A 24,262-nucleotide genomic window follows, 5' to 3' on the forward strand; every position below is an offset into this window, starting at 1 on the left:
GCACTTCCTTGTCACATACAAGCTGGTCTTAGTCTTGCTGTGGTTAATCGGTGCACAGGGTTGGTGTTTTTGGCCTTGTGGTTGTGACTCATGCCTTTATAACATAAAACATGGGAAATGTTTGTTTGTGCAAATTGTCAGACAATATGAGCATCACTGCTACACATTTAGCAATGAGTAGAACTTAATAAGACCAGTGTGGGAACAGTCTAGTCTGGACTCTGACTAAACCAATGACCAACTTGACCCATAACCCTGTGATTCCGAAGGCAATTCCCACTCAATGGTTCCTGTTGTGTTTGTATAATTTGAAACATGGTGTTTATTCTGGACGGCTCCCTTTCAACTGCTCTTCATTAATATGCGGATGGGTGGGAGAGGCGAGGGCTCTCAGGTCAGCACTTGCACATCAAACAACAATGTGTGCTTATCTTGGCAAGTGAGAAAAGATCTGTGTGAGAACATGGTCATCTCCTGTTCCTTCATCAGCAACTAGAAACGAGGTGAAGAAGATGGCATGAGATTATGCTTGTGCTGGAGACACTTTATGGCATCTAAATGAGATAGGGAGCATGTGAAAGGCATCATGAGATGGGCTGTTTGAGAAAAATAACCCATTCATCATTACAGAAGATGAAAAAAATGATGCCCGATGGTAGCACTGTTACAGTTGATTGCAAAGACCCATTGGTATTGGCTCGCTGTCCCTGTCTTTTGCACACATGACTGAAACATTAATTAAATATAGGCATCCATAAAAAGGCTGTCCAACACCATCCATTAGAAAGGTGTTGGACAGCAGGGGAATGATAGGTCTCCTGCACTGCACATCCAAGTAAGGCGATTTCATATTATTGCTTAAAAGTGCTCAAACATCTGGAGAGAAAGGGCGATCATAGTCTTTTCGCGCTGTTGAAGGAAATACTCCTTTACATCTTTCTACACATAGCAATGTACATGCTGCAAGGGTCAGAAAAGGGGGCCAAGAAAACATGTCTATATGTCATTATAACCTAGCAGGCTGTTTCAGTAAGTTACAGTTTGACCTTTAATTGTCTCAGTTGTCTACTATTATTCAGCCTCCTTTTTCCACTGAGGGATGCAAGAGGAGTTTATGATTTCGAGCATAGTGGGGCTACATAGGAGATAGGAGGTCACAGGCAGACCAAATAGTGCACTGCTACACTTTCAGGTCATGTTCACCTGGAGGGCTGCCTGCCAGCAGAACACTGTGGGTGAATGGTGAACAGACAAGGGGAAGAAGGGCATGCCTGGCTGCCTCCATCCTGCCTCCCACAAGTCTGTGTCTTTCTGTCCTTCATTGTGTTTTAGGTCTTACTGTGTGCAGTAGTTGCCAGAGTGGGGACAGTTTGTAACAGTGTGGACTGAATCTGTTGTCTCTCAAGTTACAGCCCTGTTTCTGTGGCATTTTTTCAAGGATTGCCACAGCTAAAAGATGGACTAGATTATAAGGACAACTGTTTGTTGGTCAAGTTTTAGAATTGTTTAGTTTGCAGATAACCTTGGGAATCTTCTAGGGAAAGGGTTTGTCAAACAGACAGACTTGAACTTTGATGCCTCCAAACCCCAGGTGATGTCCATGTGTGCCACTACTCACCATGTATGTGGACATCCAGCTATAATGATGAGATTTCCTATTTTGGAAGTCTTGTCAGCAGGGACAAAGCAGCAAAAAAAAGAATACTAGAATGAATGCTTTTGCCGGACTCTAGCCAGTCTGGAATTCAGAACAACAGTCCCATGAAACTGAAATGTAAATGTAAAAAGCTATGTAAAACCAATGCTGTTGTGTGGCTCAGAATGCTGAGGAGTGACAGCATGTGACATGAAAGAGATTGATGCCTTCCCACAAATCTGCTGTATCGTCCAGCCTGTGCAACAGTATTTATTCCTGCTGAATTTGATTGTTAGGGTGTGTCCTCTGACTGACCAAGGATCAAATCCCAGAGGTTACACTAAGATAGACTCTATGAGGGAAAAACAACACCATTAAAGGAGATGGACCTAACGAGGGGCAGGGCAGAGCATGTGGCACAAGACAATTCTATACAAGAACGCTGAAATCGTATCTCCCACCAGGAGCAAAGAGGATTAAATTAGTTAAGTAAGCACCACTAAAGGCTCATAGGATAAAAACAGAAATTAATACAAATGATGAGCAAAAAATAATTTCAATAGATATTTAGTTCTTTCTCTTCATCTGGGATCTTCCACGGATCCTGTCTTATGACTACCAGGTCTGACAGTTATTCAGAGGCCAAGCCTTGAACTTGAATCAGCCATCATCATTACTGGGCTGTTTGCTAACTCGGCAGTCCCTAATGGTTCTAAATTAGCTCTTTACGGCAGCCATTCAATGGACTTGGCATAAGTAGTGTGGTCAGTGGTACAGATTGATCGCTCCTCTTTAATTACAGGGTTGACTCACTGCACACCCTGCTCCACTCACTACATTTTTTTTCTTCCTGGGGATAATAATGTAATCCCTTTCAACACTTTGGCAAATTTGCATTCTCATGTGCATGCATATACATATACTGTTTGCATGCATACGCACAGACACTGACATATAGACATATTTCTGTGATACAGGTTTGGTGTAAATCAAGGTTAACTGATTGCAGATCAGTCACAAAGGAGTTTGGGTTTTAATATATGTCTGTATTAATCAAAGCCGTATGGAATTGGGTATCACCTGAGAATGTTAATTAGACAGTTAATTACTCTCATTAATAAAAAGGGTTAGGGTTAGGGTTAGGGTTAGTTTCACACATGGTTTTGTTACACCAGCAGTTTTTACATGGGTTATAAGGCGATGAGGTTAGCTCAGGGTTAAGGTCAGAGGTCTATTATCTCACCCAGTATGATATAAGACTTGGGATTCAATTATGTACTGTATGTCTTCAGATCTATCTGACTTATCTGACAATTAAGCTCCATCTTGGAAACCTAAATCAACCAGAAAAAACACACTGATGTCAGATAGCCTGGACTTCAATGAGATCATTTACTTTTACTGGATAATCAAAGTTATCCATAAATGAGACCAATGCCTATTGATGTGTAATTAACTCAACAGTGCAAGGCAGTACGCCTGTCACCATTAAGAGGGCCCTGAATAAACCCAGAGGGTCATAAAACTGCCTTTTGCCTTACATATTAATTCTACAAAAACAGCACATACAATTTTCCTAAATACATAAAAACTTAAATTTACAATAGTCGAGAAGGAGATGATGACATTTGGTGGAAATGGCTGAGAAGTTTTCTTCAGTCTGGTAACAACTAGTGTCGCCAAAGGTGTGCTTGCTAGGTTTTTAGGGTCAAACCACTATTTGGGGGACCCTCTCAAGAGCATCAAATTAAAACCTTGCGAGCACCCCAGCTTGCCAGGAGCACGAGTAAGGGAGAAAAAGCAATTTGGAGGCAAATGAATGAGAGAGGGCTCCTCACAAGGATGCTGGAGGGGTAAGGCTAGCAATGTGTATCTGCTGTAGTGCTGTGCTTCAGCGGACGTGTCCCGAACAACAATGAGCTCCCTGACTTGCCTGTCTATTTCAGAGGAATGCTCGCACGGGCCGCCTGTCATCCCACTGCGACAGCTTGCAGAGTTTGTGATAGATAGATCAAGAAAAAAAAATTCTTAAAGAAAAGGAGAGGAATACCCAGAACAGGTGAATGCAGGAGACATGCGTGGCTGCCCGGCCCAAATCATTGGCCCTTTTCAAGTGCTGTCATTGTACACCTGTTTGAAATCCAGAAGATCTTCAGCCATGCGTGTGCACATGCACACACATGACAAGGGGAAGTGAATGAGTGAAATGATTGAATGAGAATGAAAGAGAGACTAACGCACAGAATTATTTGATTCTTAAACAGAATAGGAGTTGGCAATCACAAATAGCATGACAGTCTGTACAAAGTCAAAAAAAAAAAAGCTGCAGATGATTGATTTACAGGAAAATGTGCTTTGCCACATGGTAAGGAATAAACTGAGAGTGTAGATGTGGCTTTGAAGAAAAATGGAGGTATGGAAATTTAATTGTATCGGGGACAAACAAGAGAAGACTCAAAGACCGAACAGAAAGGAAACAGTAATCTTTGTCCGTGTCGGTGTCATGATCGACCAAATGAACTGTGCAAAATAAAATGGAGGGGAGGAGAGATGACGATGAGATGAGGAGTGGGGGGATGCTAGAGCTGTCAGAGATGTGCTGTGACTGCTCCGTCACAGCGCGGCCATGTGCAGCCCGGAAAGCTGCTCACCACAGATTGGGTGGGTGCTGACATTGCTGCTCACTACCCAGTTGTGCTATGTGTGTACAGTATGTGTTTATGTGTTTGTAAGGACGGGATAAGAAACATTTTAAATTCAGGATCATAACGGGATCCCGGTTGAAAATAATGGATCTGCCAATTATTAGCCCTTTTAAGACTTGACAACAGGTTATTCTTGCCAAGAAATCTAAGATCAAAAGTTGCCCCCTCGTCGCTCACCCCAAGTTGCATCTGTCGTACTGTTAGCACAGATTTGCACTAAAAACAAAACAAAACAACTGGCCTTACCTGAGTCAGAATGCCATGCAGCCTCTAAATCCAGGCAATGGTTATCTTTAACCATGATTGAAATGCCCTTCTGCCGAGCTTGCCTTCTGTGAGACCGTAAAAGATGCTCCACAATTTGACAGTACTTCGAGATTTAACTTGAAAAGGGCGCATGTCACTCCCCTGCTCCTTGACCACCACTAGCTACCCAAGGCCACCAGAATCAAATTCAGGTAGCAAAAGCAACTCCTGAGACTGAGTCCTCTTGGTCACAGCGTTCCTCTAAGGAACTGGCATTGCCTTTCCAGCAGACAAGGCAATCACCGTACATACTGTTCTCATCTCTGCTCATTTGTGTATAAAGTTGCTATGCAGTTCTTCAAGAACCTCCTAAAGACTAATCTCTTTAGAGAGCGCCTCCTCTCCTCACTCCTCCTACAGCTTACATGCCTAACTCGCATTTATTATTCCCTTTCAATGCACTTTACCTGATCTCCTGATTTGTCTTGTTGAATACATTTAGCACTTAGCACTTACTTCGAGTTCTACTGTGCTGGAGCTTAAGTTTTGTTCCTCACTTGTGAGTAACTTTGGATAAAAGTGTCTGCGAGATGAGTAAATGCTAATGTTTTACATTTTTCTTCATGTCAATCATTCCCTTCTGATAGCAATTAGAGTCAGCTGAAGCAAACCTGTTTACTGTGTAGCATGAATTTGAATCAGCTCAGTACCTGTGCACAGTTGGTATTGTTGTACCGCAGAGCACAGATGTATTTGCATTATTTCTCTTCCTTCTGTTGAGATGCTGAGGGAAAAGAAAATATCCTACATGCAGTCTGTCTGCCATAATCACACACCTGCTCACAGTCCCTCTGATATCATAGTTGTAGTTATCACTCCATATCATGTTTCAGACAAAATGGCAGAAAAGGCAGTTTAATATAAGCACTACAGTCGTATTTTTCTCGAAGAAGCAATGCCGTTTAGGACACCTTATCTCTCCCTGTGCTTCCACTTAGATGCATGGCTAGACTGAAATTAGTTTTGTAAGAGAGAAATTGGTTAAGTCCGCTGAAGGCCTACTGAACTCGTTGTTGGAATAGAGTGTGACATAGTGGCCCAGAATCTGGCTCAACCCACTTATCAATCAATCAAATAAAATTGTATTTGTATAGCCCATATTCACAAATCACAATTGGTCTTCTAAAAAGGTAGAAACCTCAGAGAGCCACATGTGAGGGATCCCTCTCCCAGGACGGACAGAAGTCCATGGGTGCCACGTGTAAAGGAGAAGGTCAGAAAGATAAGGGTGTTTGCAGCATTGATTAGAATAAACACTTTGTAGCATAATAGATTATTGTCAGTAATGGGGGAGTATCTGAGTATACATAATGTATATCAAGCAATCCTGTTGTAAAAATAGTCCATTGTCACCAGCCAGCATGATCATGATTCACCATCACATTCGAATGCCACCATAGTCCACAATCATTGTCCACTGCAGCCATCAGGATCCACCATCAGCTGACACCTGGATCGGGGTCCACCACTATGTATGCACTCACAACTTCAACAGCAACACTGAGTAAGAAGGATATAGCTAATTTCTAGTATCTACAATTATTGAGAAAGGTAAGCAAAAGGATGTGCATCTAAACAGTACTCACACCCAAAAAGCTTACTGCTATGTTCTGTGATTAACGGTGAGCTAATAGAGCTAACACCTCTCATTAAGTAGCGGTCTAATTAAAGTTACCTCTGTCCGTGCTGAGCTGTCACACAGCTCTACAGAAGCTCCTCTGAAACACTGCATGCCCCAGTACTCCTAGCTCAGGTGAACAGACAAACAGAACGTACAGAGCCACTGCTTTACTGAGAAATGTTTTCCCAAGAAGCAACAACAGCCAAACTGCATTTGTTGTTAAATAGTCAGGACAACACTTGCAAACCATGTCTTTTATTACAGACCCATCATTAGTCAGCTGTTCCCACTCGCTGTGAACAGCATCACTGGTTAAATTAGCAGTGAAAGAGCTCACACGCTCTCAGCAGAGAGCAGAGTGAACGCCACGGATCGTGGTTTGGACAAAATACACATTCATGGACTGTGTGGAACAGTTTCTGTCATGTTTTCAGAATGAGAACTTTTAATTACTCAGGAGATTCTTTCTTTTTCTTTTTTTTTTACTCTGCCCTCAAAGTTCACTCCATTACTAAAAGGATGATCCTTGAAAAATAATGAATTCAGACTTATCCACAGAAATGGCTGATTCAGCGTTGGCAATTGGAAGCAACATTAACAAAAGATACCCTTGGGCTTTTGTGTACATGAATATTGTCGCTGAAGCACGAGTCCAAAACATTAACAATGCAGGAAAGGGAAACAACTAGCTTGCACACAATGATCCATCAACAATGTTTGTTAGAGGACCAGCTCACACTCTATTAATGAACTGCCTGTCATTTTGAAAGATCTTATGAAGTTTCACCCCCCTCTGCAACAACTGAATGTACAACTCATTACAACAATGGAGGGTACGAGGTATTGGTTAGAAAATAATGGGGTCAAATATAAAACTAACAAAACGCTGGGCTGGAAAGCCTGTCATCCCCCAGGAGCAATCGTATGTATAAAAGGGACAAAAGAAAACAACTCCTCTTGGCCTCATACAGCACTTAACATGGCCGTGTGTTTTAAGTAAAGGGAAATATTTTCAGCAGATGAAGAGTCAAGCTTTGTAACCTCTGGTTATTTGCTTTGAGTAAGATTAACCTCTGAAAGCATTTCCCAGCTTCTGCCTGATCACAGTCCGTTTGTGTGTGTCTTGTGACCCGGTGCCAAGCAGAGCTTGATCATAATAGAGAAAATTATGAAAACGTGTCAAAATGTATCTAAGGCTAAGCCTTGTTAAACACCCTCGCTTGCCCTTGAAGTGAAAAACAAAATGCGAGTAATGCATATGCTTTGAGCCATAAATTAAACTGAAGGTCTGTTTATGTGAGAAAACCTGCATTTATTACACAGGGAGAGCAACAATTCAGCTGGCTTATTTTTTGTTATGGAAATGTGTGCAAAAGTGATAAATCATATTGACCACTTTGTTATCTTGCGTGTTTATCTTTGCCAAATATCTGTTAGGCCATTTTAATCTTCAATCTAGAGAGATAACTGGCGTACAAAGACTCTCTGTAATAATTGGCAAATTAATTGTGTATCCTTTCAACACGCTAAATTAAGAAAATGTAATCATCAAAGAAATCCATGCCTCTGCATTAACTAGAAATCATTCGGTGACTTAAAGAGAAGAAAAAGATAAAGAATAAGAGAGTGGAAGAAACTTCTATGACTCACACTGAAGTGAGAGGAATGAGTCAATAAATGCAGGTACATTTATCCCACCATGGAGATTGTGTTTTTGTCAGTGTATTTTGTTAGCAGGATACTGCAAAAACTACTCTGTGGAGAGATGGGGAAGGATTTCCGGGAGGAGCGGATAACATTGTGAGACAGTTCTTCAACATTCTCATAATATTTTAAGATAATATTTCATTGATCTTACTTACAGATCAAAATGAACGAGATCCCTTGTGTCAATACACACAGAACAACTTATATTAAAAAAAATACCTACGTAGGGGTAATGTGAGACATCGGCTAATGTTAGACACCCCCTGTATCTAGGCAACGGTACACATTTGTGGTCATGTGACCATTATGTTTTCAAGCCCCTCCCATTCCACCCTTGCCATGAAGGACAAGTTGGTGCTTGTGCTGTGGTAATAATGTTTTTTTCACAAAAATAATTCAGGTAGAAAAACTTCTATCATACATGTTGATGAACTTATAAAACCATTTAATTGATGCTAGCTGAAGATTAGCCTGAATTGCTAAGAGATGTTGTTTTTTCAAAAATGTTGGCTGTGGGGTAAAGTGAGACATGAAGCACAAATGAATGTTTAGTCTTAAACATATTTTAGTGTTATATTACATTATATATGTTTTATTTTTAATATTATAAACATTCTAGAAAAGCCATCATGCCAAGAAACTATACACCAAGAAGACAACCTGGGGCCAAACAACCCTAACAGAGATGGAGAGTGCAGCTGCTGAGGTCATGCAAGGAAAGAAGTCCTTAAGAAAAGCTGGAAGGGATAGAAATATTGATAAGACAACCCTCAAAAGATTTATCAAGAAAAATAGAAAGGGGAAGTAAAATCAGTAGCCTGGGGTGCAGTAGCTGAGGTAAAGAGAATATTCACAGATGAGATGGAGGAGGAGCTTGCCAAACACTTGCTCCAGTTAAGTGCCGTGAACTGGCATTTGATTACGCAGAGAAAAACAATATCCCTGTCCCTGCCAATTGGACAGAGAAACAATGTGCAGGTAAGCTAGGGTGTGCAAGAGATCATGAATCATAATAATCATAAATGTGCTTAATTGACCAATCCTCGTGATTCTGTTACTAGTCTGATATTAGTTTTGGAATGTGTGGTTTTCAATCTAGCTGTCAGGATTTTATCTATTACAACAAGTGTTGTTATGGTAGTTTTAAAGTGGAAAAAGTAAGTGAATCACTTTACCCCCTTGATTTCTCTGGTCTGTCTCACTTTACCCCTTAGCTGGGTTAAAGTGAGACACAAGACTTTTTTTAAAACAATCATATTTTTCCTGAAGACATTCTGATCATTTCCATTGCTAGAAAACATCCTGAATTAATGGGAAATGTGTACATTTCCTGATATATCATTAGAGCAAATGTAAGAAATGTCTCACATTACCCCGCTAATTTAACCTTTATGAAAAAACGACCTCCATTACCTTTGTTCTAGTGGTCCCAAACCTAAGGTAGAAAGAACAGAGCAAAGGTCTGGAGCAGTTCCAACTTGCTGTGAGGGATATAATTAGCCTCAGGGGTATTTTTTGGACCTAAAACCCTCCATTCTCTTCCTTCATGACTAATTCACAAGACCTTGCTTCTCCTTTGGCATCTGAGGCTAAGCCAGCGAGCCATGTAAACGCTTGGATGGCTGAAGTTCACTGTCAGTTTTTGTTGTCAGAGCTTGTTGATGGGGACAATCTCAGTATTGTTCGTTTAAGTCGCGTGACCTGTTTGGCTTTCAAGGACAAACTCAGCCAGTCCTTAGAAGGAAAAGCTAAGAAAATGGAAAACATGAAGTTTTTATTCTTTAATAACGTTTTTTCTCTGCATTAGAAGAAAATATTTGAGTTATGCTAAGTCAAGAGGAGAGTTGTCCCTCTGATACGGCACATCGAGGAGTTGGGGCTGATATTGACTTATATAAGATGGAGGATACAGTTTTAGATTTATTCTGCTGTCAGCTAGGAGGAGGGAGGTGTATGTTTGAGTACATGTGCGCTGGTGGAGGTAGGCGTGCATGTAGGCTTATTGTGTATATGCCTTTTTAATTGTGTGTGTCTGTGTGTGCACGTTTGAGTGTGTGCGTGCACAGGTGTGTGGGGCCATAGCTGTTTTCCAAGTCGATAGACACTCTCCGTCACCACTGGAAAGTAACTGACAGCTTGGTGTTTGCAGGGACACAGGCCTTGCATATATTTCCTCCATTACCTTGTGTGTACGTCAGCCTGGATTTCCATCTGGGAAGTGCATTCTGGAGTCAGCTGTGGCTCGGCAGGAGATTAAACACACACCCTCTATTCAGGTTTTTTGCAAGAAATGATAAAACCCCCTCACAATCCATCCAAGCTAAAAAAAAGGCATTCTCTTTCTCATTGCTGATTGCTCATTTAAATTCAGTGGGGCCAAGTACTGAACTTCATGCTGCTGTATGTTGTTTGCAGTCCTAAGACAAGCTTTGGCTAATCAGTGTGGGGCTTGCCAAATTACGAAAGCACAGTGACAAAGGGATTCAAACCAAAACAAAGTATTATTTGCATATGCTGAGTATGGAAGCTATTTGCATGGGAATGTTTTCAAAAAAATTGTCGTTGTCATACTCCTATGCATACTCAAATAATTTAAAGAAATGGGCCTTATGTATGGTATGTGTGCAGTATTAATACTAAAAACTAAAATGCCCTTATATGCCCTTTGACCAAAGTCGAAATGATCAAGTCCATTGACAATGATTTTCCCTCCTCTACTTGACGCCTTGATCCAATAGCAAGGTTTTCTGTGAGAAGCTCCATGTCAGAGCATCTAAATGCCGAATAATCTGAGTGAAAGCTGGTCAGTAGCAGAAGGTAGGGAAGTGCAGTCGTAACAGACATTTTTAGCTCTCTGTAGAAGTATCCATAATTATTCACTCATATCCATTTGCAGGAGAGCTTGAAAGCCAGAGAAATGTTACGCCGCAATTTGTCTCCCCCTCTCCTTTTTTCTCCTGCTGCCTTCTCCCCTACAAATCGTTAGTTTCACTTTTCATTAGGCTGGATCAATAAGGCGGATCAGTCGCTCATGGCGAGGATACTGCGCGGCAGACACCCCTCTCTCCCTCTCACAAGCCTTTTTTTCCCTCAACTCATTCTCTTTTACTCTGTCATTGACTCCAGTGGAGCATCTGAGGTTCAAGAGAAGAAACAGGATACTTGAAGGGGCCTGGGAATGAGACCTGATTCTACTCTTGTTAGCCAGTAGGGCAGGAATGGCAAAGGTGAATGATAACCCATTAAGATCAATTAAGAGCTTGCGACCACTCAAGCTTACAGTAATCATATTGACACCGGCTGCCATATGGAAACATTTTAATCCAAATACATCTTGCTGTCTCAGGATTAGCGGTGGACATTTCATAAGAAAGTTGAGAACTAAGGTGCTCTAGGATGGAAATCAAAGATTTGTGAAGCACCAATTTTTGTCCGAGCCCCTCGAGCTCTGGTGCTGCTTCTGCCCAGTGCTAAGTATCAAGTCAGACTAGACAAGATGGCCTAAACCTTTATCACATAAAAATGTTCATATCAGCCTATATCAATAATTCTCAGGATAGATATCAGATTATTATTTCTTTCAAGTTTAACGAAGGCCTTGCTCCTGGTTGCGGTATTAAGCTCATTATGAGCAGGGATCGGCAAACACTTCTGATGTCAATCAATTATGTTTTATATGTCCTCACTATGCACAATGCTTAAGCAATATATCAATATATATTGAAAATTTGCTGTATTGCCATTAATGAAATTACATTAATAATACACAATTATTGATATTGACTCACCAAGCCCTTTGTTCAAAATTGTAGATTTGGGTTAAATATCTGAATATGCTGAATCTCCTCAAGACACCTGTACCTCCATCTCAGTGTGTTGATAAATGAAAGCAGAATTCAGATTTCGCTACACTTTTCCAAAGAAAAAGAATGATAACGAAAACATATGTAATTTGAGTAATAAGTATTCAAAAACACTTAAACAGTTATATTGAAGAAATACTGAAAAACTAAAGAGTGGGTGAGAAGCAGGTGGCACATGCGGTGAGGCCATCTCCATGTGTTGCTTTGAACAACAGTTACTGGTGGTGGTTGCTGCCAGTTCGTTAGTGTTGTTTGAAAAGTGTATGTGTGTGTGTGTGTGTTTATTTTGGACTCACCCAGCACAGTGAGACGGGCGGGACGGGACCTCATGGCCGCCTGGACGGCCTGGCACTCAAACACAGCATCATCCATGAGCTCAACCCGCTGGATACGCAGATGATGCTCTCCTGAACCATGGTCGCCAATCACCGTGTAACGAGGATAGCCTGCAGCGCACACACATTTGTTTGGTTAGTTTTAATCCTGTTCATAATCCTTCTTTTTATTTGTTAAAAGCAAGATGGTGAGGTTATCATTTAAAATCTTTGCATACTTTCATCAACAACAGAATTGAACACAAACACAGATGCCTTCTGAATAGACGCAGTTCATTATCATGCAGTTCTAATCAGTAAACATGTTTTAATTGGTAAAAAGCATGTGCCCATATTACATTACACAAGCATGTTGAGTTTAATTGAGCTGCATTGAAAAAGCTCATTGGTGAGTAATAGATTACTTTATAGGTGAATGTATTTTCGATTTTGATTGCTCATTGTTCCTTTCCTCACAATGCATTTTTATTACATGTTTTATGGAACACCTGGCACGATAAGGAGCTAAGGTGGAGGATGCTACATTCTGGAGAATGATGATTTTACTGCAACTGTAAACTGTAAAACTGCAAACTCGAGTTTGAGTTGTTTCAGTGTTGTTCTGTGAAATGATTTATAGTTTAATAATGCAAGAAAGCATAGCAATATCCATGAGACCTGGGCAGTTTAGACAAGTCAGGCGAGATATTTTTGAAAATATCCCCTTAACTATCATCAAAATATGCATTGCGAGTGCGCTGTGAAGTGCATCTCTCCACTGGGGCAAATAAGCAAGAAGAAGAATGCGTTTGACTGGGACGCTTTATGGGTTATTCCTTGGATTTGCTCCTCTCCGATTATCCCTTTTCTCTTTCTCTCACTCCATCATTCTAATTACTGGGGCTCCAGTACAGTGGAGTGAAATGTCTGCTGGTAAAGAATTACACTAAAAAAAGAACGCAAAGAATTTCCTTGATGGAACTGGTGGAGAGGATTGGAGGATTTTTACAGTAGAACTCCCTCTAACTTTGTGCTTTGTAAAAAATAAAACTTAATTATTTTCACTCACAGACTTGTCATTTCCTCCCCCAAAGAAATAGTCCATCAGTACCCATCCAACCGTTTTGTCAATGCCAACAAATGTTGGAGAGTAAAGTATTGATTTCTCAGTAACAGCTAGCCAATGTCTCATGTTCACTTCAGAGATCTCCAAACAATCCAGTCTTTCACTGTAAAGATTTTACAGACTGGTTATATGTTTTAGTGCTCAAAACAAACTGGGCAGCCGTATAACAGCTTTCAACTGCTTGAATATGTCTATGGCAAAGAAAGAACTCTATGCTCAAGGTCCAAATACAGACTGTTGCTTCATTGAATCCAATTGCCTTTAATAGAGCATGAAGTGGGCTCATTTTATGCTGGTGGGGGGAGTAACAGCCGATAAAGCCACTCTCTGCATTTTATCCACCTACTGGTGGGTCTATACGGTGGGAGGACAAAGGACTAAACCTAATTGTTACACCTGATGAGAAGACGATGGTGAGGGAGCCTAAATAAGCATTGAGCTAAAAGATAACATGTAAGCTGGACCAGTGCATTGTGGGGAAACAATGAGGTTTATATATAAAAAAACTAAACGTATCCTTTCTTTGAATTCCCCGGCTATGATGTGTCACACACATGAGCTATGGCAGGGCTCCGACGATACAGGTTGTAGATGTAAAAGGGTTAATAGGGAGCTGGTCAAAACTTAAAGCTTCCATTATTAATATTAATAACCATTGAGTCAAGAAGTGCTTTCCATGTGTTCATGCTCAGAAACAGCGCCTATAATAGAGAAAGCACCATTATGCCCACAAGGTCACCAGGAGAACCATTTTGCTTCAATTCTATTTTCATTGAGGAGATTCAAAGCAATAATGCTATTGCGGATCACAATGGTAATGATCATTGTACGTTCTGAGGGAGGTGACCTTTATTTGACTCCACCTAGCGAGTCTTTAAAATGCCTATCCCCGGAAACAGAGATGAATTCATGTGCACATTCATTTTTTTGCTTGTCTTAATTGTAGCAAGGTATAAACTATCTGCAGATTTCTGTTACACAAACAGATGATCTGGTCAATTGCCTCATCTGCGCCTCTGGCAGTCTAAGAATAATTTTGCTGTATGAGGACATGGCTCTGTTCCAGTTCCATCTCCCTGCATTAGCCGGATCCAAAAAGGAAGTCATCTGCATTAGTGGTGGATAGTAAGTGATAATAATGCTATGATCTCATTTTCAGAGAACGTAAACATACTGTAATATGTTTCTGCCACCTTATGAGCACCTTAATGATGTTTTTTGTCGATAGGCCTGAAATGATTCTGGTACACATTAAGACTAATCGCTTGTGCACATTTGATATGTGCTTACACAGGCCCATTGATCATAGATCTCAGCGACTTTCAAAAACAAAATAGGTTACCCAAAGCAAACAATGTAAAATAGGCCCATTAAGGAGTAATGAATCCATCAGGCAATGGATTCTTGAGGTCTCAGTCCTGAGGCTGGATCAATGGCGTAGTGCATGTGTGTGTGTGTGTGTCTGTCAGTTAAGACACTTGAGGCGTGGCCTAGTGATTTATAGCTTTTGCCTACAAAATGTTTCACACAGTGTAACCACCAGGGGATAGAAACAGGTTAGCTGCAGCTGTGAACAGGTGACCGGTGCTCAATCTGCTCTCATGAGATGAGGCTGTCAACGTATAATTGTCAGCTTCTCTCCTCATGAGCCCATTCTCCGTCATCCTATGTGGCATAATGTACACAAACACGTCGTCCTCTATTTTAGCATGCATGCACCAGGAGAAATCACTTATAGCTCCGTCTATTGTCGCCGTCGTCATGCCTGGCAGATAACATTCTTTGTCATGCATATGCAAGGCATTGATTGGTATGTTCCGTGCTGTGGGTCCACTTCACTTTTCTTTAATTAGAGTGGAAAAGCGCAACACAAAAGGGAGTGAATAGGAAATTCAGGGACAGATAGGAATCATTGGCTTTTGTGCTGTGATTTCTTGCACTGAATGATAAAAGTGTTCTCTCGGTTTAATCACTGCTCCCGTGAATGGAACCAGGTCCAAGGCGAAGCATGCCGTTGCTGACGCAAGCTTCTTTCTATGAATAGCCAAGCAGACCTATATTATTGAAATGCTCCATGCAACATTTGATTGCATGGCACTTTTTACGTATACAGTTGCCACTTTTCTTTCATTGTATACATCTTACCGTGGACGTACCAACACTCTTTTTACTACTGCGTGCACTGCTTGTTTATGCAGGCAGAATGATAAAAAGGACAGCTGTGGAGCACTTTTATTTTGAAAAGTGTCATCCGTCTCAATAGAAGGCACTCAGCCGCTGTCCGTATCGTGCTGTGGATTTTAGCAAACTATCTTATCAGGGCCACCCCTGTGGGTTTTCTAAACAATTTAAGAGAGAAGGATCACTTTGACTCCATATCTCGGGCCTGGTTGTGGAGAAATGCAATGTCAGGACTATATACTGCATTCTGTCCATTACTGTTAAACTATTCACATACGTGTTATAAAAGGTTGATCTACCGTAGTTTCCTTTGAGTGTTGTTATCCAACCTCATCTCTTTTTTCTCTGCATCCTTTCCTCCGACTTTGCCCGTAGTTGAAATGAAATTTCTTTGTCTTGTCTTGTTAAATTAATAAAATACAAGAGGATAAAACAAAGTCTGCATCTGCAGTTTCACTCTGACCCGAAATAAAATGGTGCTCCGTCCTCCACCCTCTCATTCTCTGTCTCTTGCAACCAGTAAGCACTCTCCTCCCTGTCTGCCCCCTTTTATTCCAAAGGAGACTCGGAGGCTGCAGGAGCATTGTTTACTGCAACCTCTCAGCCTCCCTAGGGCCAGATAAGGACGTGAAAAGGGAATAGGATGGCTTTACTGGGGCTCTGTCAGCCACTGAGGTTTAATTACAGACCGCACCAGTGACAGGGAAGCCCTCTAAGAGTGTTTGGTAAAGGTCAGAGGGTAGAAGATCCTCAATCTCTTGTGGAATACATATTTAATCATTCCTGATCATCAGGGACTTTTGTGTTAAAAAAAACGGCTGCACATATTGGGTCGTTTTGCGTTGAATTCCTTGATGGTCAGAGACTGAAAGGTGTTTGAGGTCAATTAAACAGCTCTAAACAAAGCCTGTGCCCCTGCAGAGTAATACATCCTGTTATGTGGTGTGTACAGATTGAAATGAGTCTGTTTTGGAAGAATTTGAATGATCATTTCAATAAATGATGTGGGTATACATTACTTTTATAGATTTCTCTATTCAATATAGCCCAGTGCTTAAAAAGGTTGTAAATGTTTATGTTGGCGAGTGATGTGTATCCTTGAAATTCATCAAGGTCAGGGATGTACATAAAGCCTCGATTGGTGGAACAACAGGCTCCTAAATGACTGGCAGTGATCACTTTTACTCCAAATTAAACAATTGAAGCGGTTACACATGAGGTGCAGTGTAATTAGAGGAAACCGGCTACTCTTCAAAGAGCCATTTTGCAGCCTGAAGCACCAGAAAGACCACTGACACCACTGATTTCCCATTTTCATTCAGACGTTTGTGCTTCTGTTCCAAACACACTATAAGGGATTTTGGTCTGCATCAAACACAAATACAGAATTGACTTTTTGATTCTGGTGTTGTATGATGTAATTGCAACACTTGTAATGTAATACTACTATTGTAACACATCATTATGAGGCCTCTTTTATCTGGCTATGGAGTGATGTATTTGGCAAAGGGTCAGATGTTGACATGAACAAGCTTTGGATGAGAAAAATCAGCCATTTGATTGTGATAGTTACTTTGTATTACTCAGTGTAATTAATGGAGGGGAAGTGAGGGTGATAGAGAAATACAGGTTAACAGGGGGATAAATGCTGCTTCTTACCAGCGAGGTCTCTGCCAACTCCCAGCGCTAGGCCATCTTTGATCCACAGGACTACGCCATGGTAACCAGGGATTGTGCACGGTAACGTGACAGGCTGACCCGCCACCACCACCAGGTCCTGTGGCTGCTGGGAAAACACGGCCTCTGCCCCTGGAGAACCAAAGAAGGAGCAAAGGGTTAGATCTCATTAAGTATCATAAAAATTTGTTTTTATATAATCAGTTATTGCATTTACAGAAAATGTAAATCGAAGCGGAGAGAAATTGAGGGTTTTACAAGGAAAGAAAAGTCTAACATCTGCCAATTTCGACCAATTTAATGGAAAGATCTTGTTAAACTCATGTTGAAAGAACCCTATAGGGTGATAACATGTTTGGGCTATTCTTAGACTCGTCAAGATACAGAAACAAGCCACTGTACATGTGTCAAAGGTGTCGGCACGGCACCAGGAGCCGTCACGACTCAGCTTGTTCATTACCGAGGGATGTCACTGTACAGATGGGCTGGGCCCATACCCACCGCGGCATATAACACAATCTTATCTGACAACACTGCTCTAGTGGCATACATTAGCTCAAGTTCACACCCATGTATTCCAACTGTGCAACCGCTGCTGCACTCCTCTCCGACATGCTCAGGCAGAAAGTGGACTGCAGTGAACTCCATTAGAGGCAGAGGGTGTGTTAAGGGGGGAGGGGGTAGTTTTGTGGATCAGAGTGGAGGGTACTGTGCTGAGTGGTGCTGATGTGAGGTTAGAAACATTGGCAGGCTGCCTGTCAACCAAAGCCCCAACACACACAAATGCATACAGGCAGCCTGACTTACAAGCACACATTGCAGCTAGGGTTTAAAAGTATCTTTTCCGTCTTTTACATTTTATTGAGACAGTTCCTGAGTTTGTGTCTCCCTTCTGTGGGACTCATAAAGGATCATCTTATCTTGGCCTCCACAATAATGGCCCATACCTTTGCCAAAGCCCAACAGTCCCCTATAAAATCACATTTAAGTTCACTAGATCTGGATTTCTATCACCTCTGCCAAGGAGAATTACACAAAAACAACTCAACGGATTTCCATGAAACTTGATGGAAGATATAGCATGGGTCAGAGAAGTTTCTTAATATTGTGAGATCGATCTCTTTTGTTTGTTTGTTTGCTTGTTTTTATCCCAGGGAATATTTTGTGGCTCTTGATGAAAATTATGAGTGAAATTTGATTTAGCTTGATGGGATTTAAGGGGACCTTATATATTCCACTTAGCAATCTGCAACAATTCTATCTCGCAATGTTTAAGAAAGTGAGAAAATAATTATGGACCTGCCACCAATCTGAATCAACCTTCCAGCAAGTTTTGTGATGATTAGTCCAGTAGTTTGGGGTAACTTTGCTGACTAACATACAAAGAAACGAATGTGTAGTAGTACAAACATGTGCACATAGAAACAGAAGCATGATACTCTTAAGCTGAGTTAGCTTCACACATGTTTTCTAGCCTAATTATTTAAAAATGATAATATTTAGTAAATTACAATATGCAGGACAAAGAAAGCAGGTAAGTGCACTTTTATTTTACATTTTTATATCAAATTGCAGTTATCTACTGAGTTCCCTGAATACTTAATTTTTATATTCACAGGAATTTCCTTATCCTTTTGTAGACAAGGACACTGATTAGCTTTGTTGAATGATGCAAACTACATCGGAGGATAGACCGTTGGCATACAATAAAATTATTTACGTTAAAGTAAAAAATGCCATTACAATCTCGTCTAGTCACTTTTCTGCTATGAACTGGGTCTCATGATGGGAAGCTGGTTTAAGAAGTTTTCAAATTGATTCATGCTTGTTATACTCTCCTCCCTGTGTAACACTAGATACGCCCACACACACACTCACAGACACACACATTCACACATACAAACACACACAAACATATACACACACACACATACACAATCCTGTACACTGCCTCATTTTCTATTCTCCAATATTAGCATCGCTACACTGGCTTCCAGTTAAATCTAGAATAGAATTTAAAATTCTCCTCCTCACCTTCAAGGCCCTTAATAATATAGCGCCTTTATACCTTAAAGAGCTGTTAATACCTTATAAACCCACTAGAGCACTCCGCTCCCAGAATTCAAGCCTACTTGTCGTCCCTAAATTCTCCAAAAGTAGAGTAGGAGCCAGAGCTTTTAGCCATCAAGCCCCTCGGCTGTGGAATAATCTACCACTTTCAGTTCGGGAGGCAGTCACCATCTGTTCGTTTAAAAGTAGGCTCAAAACCTTTCTTTTTGATAAAGCTTATAGTTAGAGCTAATTAGTGCGCTCTAACACATGACACACGGAGCTTCTCTTTCCAGCTTCTCCTTCCTCTTCTCCATCCCTATCCCCCTTCCCCGGAATCCCTTTGCTTTATCACCCGCAGATCCAGGGCCTCTGTGGCCGCACCATGGATTACGGTTTGTGGATCGCGCACCGGGGGTCGCGGTGTTGGATCCAGTGTGGCGGATTCTGAGTCATGTGGGCTGATCGTGGTGCTGGTGGCGGACCCTGTGTCGCGTTGGCATTGGGCACGGGCGGTGGACCAGGACCGCAGTGGTGGCTTGTGATGGGTCCTCCTGGTGGGCGGCGGTGGACGGTGACTGAGGACTGAAGTGGCGTCTGGTCTGGATGGTGGATCGTGGTCTAGATGGTTGCTGAGCATGGACTGTGCTTCATCAATGCTGCTAGAGACTTTGATTATTGATGATGTTCTCCTGCACGTGGCATCTATTGCACTTCTGTCCGTCCTGGGAGAGGGATCCCTCACATGTGGCTCTCTCTGAGGTTTCTACATATTTTTACCCTGTTAAAAGGGTTTTTTGTAGTTTTTCCTTACTCTTGCTGAGGGTTAAGGACAGAGGATGTCACACCCTGTTAAAGCCCTATGAGATGAATTGTAATTTGTGAATATGGGCTATACAAATAAAATTTGATTGATTGATTGATTGATTTTAATGTACAGCTAATCCTAAAGCAACTTCAGGAGCGCTACAAGGCATTTACTGCACTGATCTTTTCAGACTCAACAGCTTCTCCCTGGCCAGCCAGGCCCTTTGTAAAGGTGCATGTATATTGTGGCTGATGATGCCGTGGTGATACTTTATCTCACAATATGTATTGCCCTTCAAAGCTAGACAGCTTTGTCGGCCCTGACTGTGCTCCCACGTGAGGAGCTTATCTCAGCTGTACTGTGCTATACCCAGTCACCCCGCAGATGAAGCACACTATTGACAGCTACTCAACGGATCCCCTAGCATGTTTTAGAGAAAACACTGAAACTGTCAGGGAATCTTGTATTTGCTCAGTCATGACTGATATTATCAAACAGTTCAATCTTTGCTGAAATTGATTTAACAATAGAGAGATCTCTGTGTTGGCAGAATGAATGGTTGCATACTCCCTAGAACCCGCCTATGTCCTCACTCCTGTCCTCCTTTCCTGGCCTCATGTGTAATTTATTGTAAAAAATATTTGGTGTCAGATTATGGAAAGCAGAGCCTGGTGTCAGCACAACAGATCCAACAATTTCAAATGTATTCAAATCCCTGAACTCCGTAATCTATATCTCATGTTCTATTAAATGTGCATTGACGCACGCGGTCTCTTAAATGTTGTTCATGTTAGTGGATGTGAGTCTCTCCCTGTTAACCTCTGACTGGGCCAAGAATTCACCGTACACTTCTTACAGTCCAACTAGAGTCGAGTTGTCAGTGTTTTAGGGGTGCAGACGATATTTTGGCCTATCTCTGTTAAGATTTCTTTGCATTTCAGTTAATGTGTTCTGCCTGTTCTGCCTCTGCACAGACTGTTTACCTGTAGGCAACCAAAGCCTGCTCAAACCTCTGCCTCGCCTATACATTCTGCTTATTCACATGCTGGTCTATTCATAGACATTATATTATATCATTACTACTAAACACATGGATCAACCCCAGGCCTGCCTGCATTCCAATAACAACCAACCAAAGCATCTCACGCACCAACCTGTGGATAAGACACAACAGATCAATTTTACTAGTCTGCACAGCAACTAGCGAGATTTGTTGTCTATCCTTTACACCGGGCAAATATATTTAGTAGAGGTTTAGGTGTTTCACTGAGCTTCACATCACCCATATATGGCCTGTGTAGAGAGCAACTTGCTGAGAATATTCGAAGGAAGGGGGAGGTGTGGCAATAGGTGACCGATGGAGCATTTGTTTTGGTGACAGTGAATATAACCTTAAAATGACACCAGCTCTTGCTTGTCACCTGAGCGGCTAAAACGTGACCTCCTTCATTCAATTTAAAGCCTGGCTAAGTCTTCATGAGACACCGCAGTGGAGAGATGGGGGTGATGTGTTTGGGAGGGCTGGGGCTTACATCAAGGTGGCTCCACACGGAATAAATCTCTGTCACATCTGTCAGATTTATCCTTCACTGGGCACCTCAGTGTTGGCAAAAAAAGTGCCCCTCCCTAATCTACCTCATCTTTATTTTCCGCCAGCCATGACCCGCAACGGAGCGACGACAACTCCCGTCCCTTCACTTATTCATGAAAAATATTTTCACAACCAAAATGCTCAATTAAGAATCAAGCGCATCCTTTTGCAGACTTTATCCCTGACAGTAATAGGAGGGGGAATAGGTGTGGAGGTGCCCGCAGCGCTGAACATCCACGTTAACAACGCTTTATTAAGCATCCTAATGGGGTTTACTCAAGAGCTCGGTTCAAATAAATGAATAATAAATAAATAATACAATGGAAAAACTAGACATGACAGTTTGGTGTAAGACAAATGAGCTTCGACTTCAGGGGGACTTCAGGTTCTGTAAATGTTTGGTCACACAGATCAGAAACACTTTGTGTGTGTCGCTAGAGACAACAGACAGTCCCTTGGGTTTTCTGACTCAGCATCAGGCAAACCTGAGATTTGAATGGATAACATTTTGTTGCCACCGTAATGTTGTGATACTGTGATACTGTGAACCCCAATTCTGTGTTCGCCTAGGTAAGACATTCATCCCTTGAATAGGCCATGTAAAAGGGGCTGATGATTACATCTGTTTGCACAGGGTTATAAGGTACAGTTTATGTATGGCTTTGCAATCGGCATATATAAAACCTGCCAACAACGTTCAGCTTATTAGAGAGAAAGATTCTCAATGCTAAATGCTAGTAATTAAATTTATGCAAAAAATATATATTTTCTGCATTTTTATATCTCTACTGATTTATTTACCTTTAGATATTTGAGTAATATAATCCCATTGCAAATGCATACTTTTAGAGAGGGAAGGAACAACATGAATAACAAGGCTTCAAATATTTGACATAGTGTTTAATATCATGGGACTGCTGTGGGTGGTAACTAGTGTTCTCTGTATTATCGGGGAATTCAGACGCTGGAATTCAAATTTCTCTCACCTGCTTTCACCAAGGTTTAACACAAATTGTTACTTGGAATGATGAGGTATTCCTCGGAGCAGCTCCGCTTTTGTAACAAGGGCAACCTCATTAATATCAAAATGTAATCCCTCAGATGCAGCTGGCAATGTTACAACAATAGTAACCAATAATGAATATTTCATGAAGCTCCATCAAGCCCATTAGAAGAGCCATGTATTACTATCAATCTGACTTCCTCATCTGAATGTTGAAATCCTTTATGCCTGCCTGTCCACTTGTAAAACAAACACTGTATATGGACTGATAATGTCCGTGGCCACTCTCTGGATGTGTTTGCCTATGTCTGGATTGATGCTGGATTTGATTGAATGCCGTGTGTTTGCAGAGGTGAAGCCAAAGATCTTCGATAAGGACTGGCCAGTTGTTTCAAATGGTCAGGGAGGGGGGAAGAAGGTAGTTAAAGCCTGTGCACAGAGCCATACTCATAATGTGGACGGGCAATTTGCATCCCCTAATGTTGTCATTTCACTTCAGATAATTTGTTTACCATTGGACGGATGCAGCATTTCCACGCACTTCAGAACTATTTTCCCCTCGGTACTAACTGCCCCCAATTTCATCGCTCTTTGCCAATCAGGGCCTGGAAATTACCGTTACCGACACACATCCAGCCCACTTCAGAGAAATAATCAGCATTCTGTCTGTGCGGCATGTGGCCACACAGCACCAAAGCTTAGCCCGGGATCATTATCAAAAACTATTATCCCTCTGTCCTTGCCATTTTACACTATCAATTTAGAAGCACATGAGGGCTTCGGAATATGGAGGAGTTAGGGAGGTGATTGTTGGGGTTTGCTTGGACACAGCATCTAATTTTTTTAGGGCATTGCTGCAGGTAGTCGTCAGTGGAAGGGAAGAGGAAGTATTGGAGCGAGAAACCGGGGAAGGCTGATGAGTGAGAGGTTTATTTTTTATCTGCCTCTAATCCACTGGTAGCTCTGCCAAAGGTGACAGGTGGTACACATTTTTGATAAAAGAGTGAATTAAGATACTATCCTTACATATCCTATTGAAATGACTTCCAGGAAATAAGTCAAATAAAAAATATCATGCACTCACCCTGCAGGGGCCCTTACACTTTTTTTAAAAGCACTTATTTTTTTCTATCCGTCTCAAGGCTAGAACAAACACTTATAAAGGTACCTGGGTGGTGTCTTTGACTCTGGCCTGTAGTCTGGCAATAAACACAAATCTGACCTATGGTTTGTTTTATCTAAATCTTCACGTCTGCCTGTAGTGACTCACAATTCTCACCATAAACCCATCCTTGACCAGATCTCCCACTCCTTTGACTCACCATACAGTCATGAGTCCAAGACTCCAGCATGCATCCTGTCATTTTCCCCGTAGGTCTAATCTCCCTGATTTGTGTGCTTTAATTATCTGCAGCATCACATTCATTTGATACTGTCAGTGAAGCGTGCTGCTGTGCGATTCATCAATCTCTTTACAGAAGTGACTTCCACCTCGCCTGTGGTTTCTAGGACTTTCAGTAAAGTTTAAAGCTACTTTCAGATTGATAATATAATAACATTGATAATTTTCCCAGATCTCACAGGTTTGAAAGAGCATTACTGCAAACAGGACAGGAGAACAGCGAATCCAAGTCCTAACCACTGAAAATCCTGCTTCACACAAATGTCTTATATT

General features: G+C 41.5%; 1 protein-coding gene across 1 annotated transcript in view; it reads right to left on the minus strand.

Moving 5' to 3' along the window:
* The window catches only part of kirrel3b (kirre like nephrin family adhesion molecule 3b), a 166,070-nt gene that overhangs the window by 49,679 nt on the left and 92,129 nt on the right, over positions 1–24,262 (minus strand). Inside the window, exons 2-3 of the mRNA XM_062386827.1 lie at positions 17,119–17,268; positions 12,135–12,284 (exon numbers count right to left, since the gene is read on the minus strand). Of these exons, the coding sequence (XP_062242811.1) occupies positions 12,135–12,284; positions 17,119–17,268 (300 nt within the window). The remainder of the gene's footprint in view (positions 1–12,134; positions 12,285–17,118; positions 17,269–24,262) is intronic.

The sequence above is a fragment of the Platichthys flesus genome, chromosome 4 (genome assembly GCF_949316205.1).
Source record: "Platichthys flesus chromosome 4, fPlaFle2.1, whole genome shotgun sequence".
NCBI lineage: Eukaryota > Metazoa > Chordata > Actinopteri > Pleuronectiformes > Pleuronectidae > Platichthys > Platichthys flesus.